At 61.6% G+C, this 8,315-nt stretch overlaps 1 protein-coding gene across 1 annotated transcript; it reads left to right on the top strand.

The window, feature by feature from the left end:
• The first annotated feature begins 3,921 nt into the window (after positions 1-3,921).
• On the top strand, positions 3,922-6,276 carry PRDM8 (PR/SET domain 8). Its single transcript, XM_054392406.1, has 3 exons — positions 3,922-4,140; positions 4,428-4,659; positions 4,868-6,276. Exons 1-3 carry the CDS (start codon positions 3,922-3,924, stop codon positions 6,274-6,276), a joined length of 1,860 nt encoding a protein of 619 aa, XP_054248381.1.
• The last annotated feature ends 2,039 nt before the right edge of the window (positions 6,277-8,315 follow it).

Below are 8,315 nucleotides of genomic sequence, written 5' to 3'. Positions count from 1 at the left end.
GGCTGGGTGGTCGTCCTCCCCGCGGGACGCGGGCTGGCCTTCCCGGCTTTCTCCGAGCTCAAGTCCCAGTCCTGCCCCGGCCATTCCCGGGACTCCCCTTCTCGGAATCCAGTGCCGGCTAGCGCGGCCGTACCGGTGCCGTCGGGGGCGACGAGGGGCGGGGGACAGCGCAGGGCGCCGGGGGCCGGGGCTCCTCTATTAAGGGGCCGGAGGCCGGAGAGGCGACGGGAGCTCTTCAACCCGGATTGCCCGTGGCACTCCCCGGGAGATTTTCGGGAAGAATAAAGGTCCGAAAGTTGCCCGCGTGTACCAAGGTTTCCATGCGTGCTTGTACCGGATGACGGTTCGCAGGGCCCGCAGTGGGAATGGAGCCGCATCGGGCCCGGTCTCTCTTTCCCTCTTTCCCCCTCAAAATCCTATTGCTGCTTCTCGGTGAGCCTAGTGGAACGGCCGTCTCCCGAAGCCGCGAGTTGGATGCTGCCCGCTTTCTACGGCGAAGTCCCCGCCGCCGCGGACCGGGGCACCGGCTTCTCCAGGCGCCGGGACGGTGGGGGTCGGCTGCGGGCGCTCCCGGTCCCGGCACTTGGGAGCGTAAAGTTAAAAGGAAAGGGAAATCAGTGCCATTCTGCGGGGCTGAGAGACGCCGTACAGGGGATTCACTTTTACGGGCGCATCCGAGGCTGAAGAAAGGCTCAGAAATGCCACTGCGGTCCTCTCTAGCGCCGGGGAATTTCGGCAGCGGAGATGATGCTGAAGCAATTTCGAGATAGTTTATGCGCCGTGATGTCCCTCAAAATTCTCGTGAATAAAAATAACACCTAGGTTTTCTTTCCTCCCTACCCGCTCCCCAACCCCCCCGCTATTAATGACAGTCATTCGGACAATTTATATCACACAGCCAGAGCTGCAGCATTAAAAAAAAAAATAAAACCAAAAACAAACAAAAAAGTGAGAGAGAGAGGGAGGGAAAAAAAAAAAAAAAAAAAAAAAACCCAACCCAACAACCCACAAAAAAACTCCACAGAAAAGCAACAAACCAAAACCCAAACCCCTTGAAGCAGGAATTGAGATCCAAATTTTTACAGACTTCCATATTTTAATGTTATGAGAATCTCCATTTTAGGAGACGCTGTGCTTTGTCGAATTAATAAGATAAATGTTGAAAGCATATTATAGGCAGCCTTTAATCCTAATGCAAGGAAAATCGTAATTATGTAGAGGATAAGTGAATTTGAAAGCCAAACATCAGCCCACTCTCTGATTGCAAACAACGCTCCTTTCGCCTCTGGAAAACGCTTTGTCTCTTCTTTTGTTTATTTTAGGGGGGGTTAAATTCTATTTTTAATTTTTTTTTTTGTTAATCTGTTTTGTGTCTGAAATGACGGCCACGGGGGAGGAATTGCAAAGGCTTTCCCGTGCCGTAAACCCCTTATTTTGGCACAGAGCATCTGCGGACGCTTTCTTTCACCGAGCCCGCTTGCGCACCGGTTAGTGTGGGTCCCCGGGGGTGAGGGCCCAGACGCAGTCCATGACAGGCGGGGGTCCCTGGGGGCTGCCCCATCGTCGAGGCTCCCAGCGGGGACACCAGTCTGGGGAGTGCTCCGGCGAGAGCACCAGGGCTGACAGCTCCCGATGCCCGGTCGCAAGTCGGGCCTCCGTCGGACGCTTCCCCACCTCGTTCGGGTCCGCGAAGCGCGGCGGGCACTCATTACCGCTCCTCACAGGCATCCCCTCCCGCCTGCATCCCGGGGAGGAGGGATTTCCTCGGCGGGCCGGATCGCTCCCCCCAGCCCGGCAGGTGAGAGGGCAGAACGGGGAAGCGACCGCGGGGATTCCGGTGCCGGGTGGAGCGGTCGTCGGGCCTCTCGGCTCCCCACCCCGCACCCCCTGCCAGGCGGCACCAAAGCCACAGGCTATCACGGGAAGGAGTCGGTGGGGGGGATGCGTCCTGGCCTCCTCCCCTCGCCCCTCAGGTGCCCGGTGGCTCTGGGACCAGGTAAGAGGCGGGCGGGCAGGCAGAGAGCGGGCAGCCCCCGAAGGGGTTAAAGGGAGGGGACGTGGGCTGTCACGCGTCATTGGGCAGATTATGTGCAGCAAACAAAAAGTGTGTGTCTGTGTGCCAGTCACTCATTGCATCGGGTCCATCTGCACCGTTCGCCTCCTTGCCCGCCTCCCCTCCTCGCCCGCCTGCTCCCTGCAGCCGCCGCCCGCTCCCGGCCCCCGGCCCGCCGCCTCCCCGGCCATGGAGCGGCTTTGATACAATAGCGCCGGGGGCAGCGGAGACAGGAGACCAGCTTTGTGCCACTTGTCGGGCAAGGATTATATTACCACTCTCCCTGGTGAGTACCCGCGGAGGGGCCCCGCCACCCCCCGTCTCCTCCGCCGCCGGGCCCAGCGCCGGGCCAGGGGGAGCCGACCCGCGCCGCGCTGGTGGGGTAGCCCCGGAGGAAGGAACAATGACGGGAGATGGCCATGTCGGGGACCGGAGCGTGGCAGCCCTGTTCGGGATGCGGTGCCCAGCGGCTCCGGCTCCTGGAGCGGCTGCGGGAGGGGCCCCGGCGCCGCCCGGCCCGGACAAAGGGCAGCCGGGGGGAGGCAGCTCTGCGGGGTCAGGGGGGACCCGGAGAGACGGGAGATGCGGGGCTGCGAGAAGCCGTGTGGGATACAGCGAGGGCGGGGGGAAAGTTTGGAGGGGGGCGCTTGCTGCCGTTTGTTTCGTTTGGAGAAATAATCCCTTCAGAGAAGGGATGCGCCGGGCAGCACCGCAACGAGGAGGGCGGCGGGGAAGCAGCGAAAGCGCCCTACTCATCCGGCCCCGTTCCCTGGGGGAGCCGGGATCCCCCGTCGCCCACGCGGCCGCTGTCGGGGGCGAAGTTCCTGGAGTCTCCGAAGACCTGGTTGTCTCCCGAAAGCTGGGGGAAAGGCGGCTCGGCGGGGCCGTGCCCGGTACGAGGGGCTTCGAGTGTAAGCAGACGCACGGACAGAAACGCACATCTATTGGCGAGCGAACCCTAAAGGAACGATTTCGATGCCAGATGGGATGGGGGGGGAAGCAGCTTTACACTAATCGGGTCGGAAGGGGCAAGGGCACCCTCAGCCAGACGGGCAGCTCCGGCCTCGGCACCGCGGGGCGCGGAGGGAGGCGCGGGCAGACCGGCGATCGCCGTCCCGCTCCCTGCTTTCCAATGCCTGCTGCCCGCACCCTGCCCGCCTCTCCTCCGCCTGCATCCGTCCCCTGGCTCAGCACGGGGGCCGGAGCTCACCCTCCGCCATAAATAAGCGTGTCGAGGTAAAAATAATTACCTCTGCTTGCTGCTTTTAATTAAAGTCTCGGAGGGAAAGTGCTGGATTATGGTAATGAGCAGACATACGTTCCCTCTTGTCGAGCGGAGCGGGAGGTGAACTGACATGCAATCAGTGACAATGACAAGCCACTTGAAACCCATTCGATCTGCTCCTCTGTCACAGCCCGGAGACCGGCCCGGCTGCGCTCTCGCAGGGGCCCTGGCGACGGAGCGGGGGGACCGGCTGGGAGATCCGCTTCTCGCCTCGATGGAGGCCCGGTCTTGTCTAGCTCTGTCCGCGGTCGGAGCCGCCGCTGTTTTTCCCCAGCTGCCCCCGGAGCCGCTTCCGCCGCGCTCGCAGCCGCGCTCTCCCATGAACAATCCCCGCACCTCGCCGCCCGCTCCCGGAGCTCCTCGCCATCTCTAATTTTTCTCCAGACTGGTGCAAGTGATCACCTGCCTCTTTTATTTTTTTATTATATATATATATTTAAAATTTTAGTATTATGACATTTTTTGTTAATTATATATTTTTTAAAATTTTGTTTTATTTTCCCTGGCGGGTCGCGGCTGCATCTACGCGGAGCCCTGCGGCGGAGCCCGCCGTGCTTAGCGTTCCCGATATCCGCCCGCAGGCATGGAGGACGCCGGCGTCCAGAGGGGAATCTGGGACGGGGACGCCAAGACGGTGCAGCAGTGCTTGACTGACATTTTCACCAGCGTTTACACCACCTGCGACATCCCGGAGAATGCCATTTTCGGCCCCTGCGTCCTGAGCCACACGTCCTTGTACGACAGCATTGCCTTCATCGCCCTCAAGTCCACCGACAAACGTACTGTCCCCTACATATTCCGGGTAAGAGCCACTCGTCTGCGGGCCCGGCCCGCACAGGAAAGCCTTCCCGTGCCCCTCTTCCCGACGGCCGGTGCCCGAGGGCAGCCCCACCGGGCCGCCCACCACTGGTAGGCTTTCCCCCCACTACCGGGATTCTTTTCTCCCGCCGCCGGGATGCTTCTCCCTCGCTGCCGGGATGCTGTCCCTCGCCGTCAGCGAAGGCAAAGCCTTTCCCCACCACCTGCCCGGCCCCATCCCGTCATTTTGTCGGCCCGTCCGTGCGCGTTGCTATAAACGCGGTTTTCTAGGTGGACACGTCGGCGGCCAACGGCTCGTCGGAGGGGCTGATGTGGCTGCGGCTGGTGCAGTCAGCACGGGAGCGGGAGGAGCAGAACCTGGAGGCCTACATCAAGAGCGGGCAGCTCTTCTACCGCTCCCTGCGCCGCATCGCCAAGGACGAGGAGCTGCTGGTGTGGTACGGAAAGGAGCTCACAGAGCTACTGCTGCTCAGCCCGGCCCGGGCCCCCGCCCGCAGCAACGGTGGGTGCCCCGCGGCCCCGGGTGGGAGGTGGAAGGATGGTCGGGGATGCCCGCCGGGGTGATGGGAGTGAGGCAGCCGGTGTCGGGATGCCCCAGCCCCCTTGCTCTTAATCCCCGTTGAATCCCCATCCCCGGCCTGCCGGCTGATGTTTCCCCGTGTCTCTGTGTGTCTCCTCCCCCTTATGCCCGTGCCCGTGCCCGGCTGCAGGCTCTCCGCCATTTGCCTGCCCTGAGTGCAGCCAGCGCTTCCAGTTCGAGCTACCCTTCGCTGCCCACCTCCGGTTCCGCTGCCCCAAGAGGCTGCACGGCCCCGACACCGGCCCAGCCACCGAGGCCCCCGGCGGCAAGGACGGCGCAAGCAAGGAGCAGGAGGCTGGCAAGTACTGCAAGCCCGGCGCCCCGCTCCACCACCCCTTCCCCGGGACCGACGGCGGCAGCGCTGCCGCTAGCACCAAGCCCTCCACGGACTTCCACAACCTGGCGCGGGAGCTAGAGAACTCCCGCGGCGGCCACGGCGGGTCCCCGGGGCGGCCGCCGGCCCCCGAGGGCGGTCCCGAGGCGACGGCCGGCAAGGGCAAGCGGCGGTACCCCGAGGAGGAGGAGCGAGGCCCAGGGGCGGTGGCACGGGGCCGCTTCCCGGCGGAGCGGCCGGGTCTGCCCTCGGCGCCCAAGGAGGAGCCGGTGTGCGCCCCGCAGCAGCAGTACCGGGCGGCCGGCTCGTACTGTGGCCTGGAGGAGGGCGGCCGGCTCTTCGCACCGCCCAGCCCGGAGACCGGCGAGGCCAAGCGCAGCGCCTTTGTGGAGGTGAAAAAGGCAACCCGCGGCCCCGAGCCAGACGGCGGCGGACCCGAAGAGGGCCAGGAGCGTGCTTCTCCCGCCGCCCCGGGGACTGGCGGCGGGGAGCCGGGGCTGTGCCCCCGCAGCGGACCCGGGGGGCCGCTGGCCGCCCGCCTGGAGGGGGGCAGCCCGGCGCGGAGCAGCGCCTTCACCAGCGTGCCGCAGCTGGGGGGGGCGGGCGGCGGGCCCGGCGGCGTAACGGAGGAGCGGAAAAGCGCCTTCTCCCAGCCCGCCCGCTCCTTCCCGCCCCACGTCCCGCCTCTAGTGTTGGGCCAGAAGCTGGGCGGGCTAGGCGAGCCCTGCCCCGACGGCGCCGCCGCTCCCGCCCGTCTCTACGCCGCCGAGGCGCTGGCCGTCAAGCTGCCGGGCGGCGGGGAGGCGGCTGGCGGCGGCGGAGGGGCGGCTGGCGGCGGCGGGGGGCTGCCCAAGCAGAGCCCTTTCCTATACGCCACCGCCTTCTGGCCTAAGAGCTCGGCGGCCGCGGCTGTAGCGGCGGCGGCGGCGGGGCCACTGCAGCTGCAGCTGCCGTCGGCGCTGACGCTGCTGCCGCCGTCGTTCACCTCCCTGTGCCTGCCGGCGCAGAACTGGTGCGCCAAGTGCAACGCGTCCTTTCGCATGACCTCGGACCTGGTCTACCACATGCGCTCGCACCACAAAAAGGAGTACGCGCTGGAGCCTCTGGTCAAGCGGCGACGCGAGGAGAAGCTCAAGTGCCCCATCTGCAACGAGTCCTTCCGCGAGCGTCACCACCTCTCCCGCCACATGACCTCGCACAACTAGCGGGGACCCCCTCCCCACCCCACCGCCCCGGGGACCTCCGCCCGGCCACCCGACCAGGGCAGCGCCCGCCCACCGCTCGCTTTCCTTTCCGTTCGATGCACGCGTTTTCACTTTCCGGGGAGGGCGGGGAGGGCAGCGGGGCAAGAGGAGGAGAAGATGAAGAAGAAAAGAAAGAATTAAAAAATAAAGGGAAGAAAGAAAAATAATAAAAGCACTGGGGAAAAAAGGGTGGGGGGAAAGAAGCAAATTACTTAAAATTACATTTTTTAAAATGTCATATATTGCAACATATTGATGCATTTGTCATACGTTTCTACTTAAATTATTAAGCACTTATGGTTTAGATGTAATAATAATTATATGTCAGGGTAAATTTTTATTTTAGATATAAAGCTAAAGGCGGGAGGAGCGCGGTGGGGCGGCGGGCTGGAGTCCTGCATGCACCGGGCTCTCTTCGCCCGCCTGGCTCCTGCCTCCTGCATCCCTTTTCCTACAGAGTGTCACTTCGTGCCCGTGAAATGGAGTCTCGGTAGTTCCGTGTTACCTTTCCCTTTCGGAATTTTTTTTCCTTCCCTCTCTCTAAAAGATTTATTAAACTTTATAGTTTATCTGGGTATGTTGGATGATTTGACAATAAATGACTTTATTTTCTTCAAAGCGCGTGGACCTTAATCGATGCTGGGGGACAGGCAGTCGGGAGCGGAGAGGCCCTATGGCTGCGGGGCAGGAAGGGGGCCCTCGCCGGGCACTGGGGACCGGGGTTGCTGGGAAGGGGAGAAACGACACGATGCTTCCTTCCCTTCTTTACTTCCTTCGGCATCTTTCCACTCGTTTGTTCATCCTTGGGTTTACCCCACATTTTATTATCCCTTTATTTCTCCCTCTTTCTTTTACCCTGTCTTTCGGCTTCCTTTCACGTTTTTGGTTCGGTTGATTTCTTTATTTTTGCCTTGCTGCCACTTTGTTTCCATCTTTCCATCCCTTCCTCTCTTCTCTGTTTCCCTTTCCCTTTCCCTTTGCCTTTACCCTTCTTTTTTACCTTTTCTCTCTAGGTCCTCTTGGGCCTTCTCTTTGTTCCATGCCACCCCCTACCCCCCAGCCCCTCCCAGGAGCTGTTATTGCCTCCCACCCTTACTAGCTCACAGGGTTGGGGAACCTGCAGCCCTGCTGTGGGCAGAGCCCCTTGAGAGTTCATAAGGCCTGAGACAACAGAGCCAAGAGGAGCCCCTAGGCTGGGGATGTCCTGGACAGGGAGCACCAGGGGAGCCAACTGTGGGTCCACAGCCAGAGACACATGGTAATGAGGAAACCTTTGTGCACGCAGAGGATACAGCCTGGCCCTATGGGCACCACCTGCAGTGGGCACATTTTGTGTCAGACCTGTGTACTTTTGGGTGCAGGGGAGCAGAAGCTCATGCATCAGCAGAACATCCATTTCCACACCTAGGCGGGTGTGGCCCTGGCAAGAAGCAAGCATTGAAGGGACAAGGCTGCAGGTGGCTTGGCAGGTCACCAGCGGGGAGAATTGTCCAGGCCAGGAGGTGTGCAAATCAGGAGCCCAATCAGAGCTTGGGAGTCCCACAGCATTGTGTAAATGGGGTTGAGGGTACCACCAACATCTGCTGCTGTGTGTTTTGGGGTTTGCCATGCTACTTGGACCTGCTGTGAAGATTTTACAGCTCCAGGGGAAGTTGGCTGGAACTTCAGACAGGACACACTCAAAACGCTCTGTATCCTTTGAGCCTTTTCATCCCTTCCTGAGAAGAGCCAAGGTCGATGACCAGCACTGGTCTTCCTGTATATCAGAAGAACCCAGCTAGGTCCCTGGAACGAAACTGGCATCAAAGTCTGGAGGTTTTCTCCCCCCATACAGTACATTATCCGTTCTGGTAACTGCCCTGCTCACATTCGCAGCCTCCTCTGCCCCCAGCTTCCCTCTGACGCTCTTCACTCCATCAGCACGCTTGCCTTTGAAAGCCAAAATTCGCTTAGCCCCCGGGACCGTCTGAAAACCCCGAAACAACGCAAGTGCTAAACCG

Source organism: Indicator indicator, chromosome 25 (genome assembly GCF_027791375.1).
Source record: "Indicator indicator isolate 239-I01 chromosome 25, UM_Iind_1.1, whole genome shotgun sequence".
Lineage (NCBI taxonomy): Eukaryota > Metazoa > Chordata > Aves > Piciformes > Indicatoridae > Indicator > Indicator indicator.
Note: the sequence above shows the minus strand (reverse complement) of the source record. Positions and strands in the feature narration are given on the sequence as shown.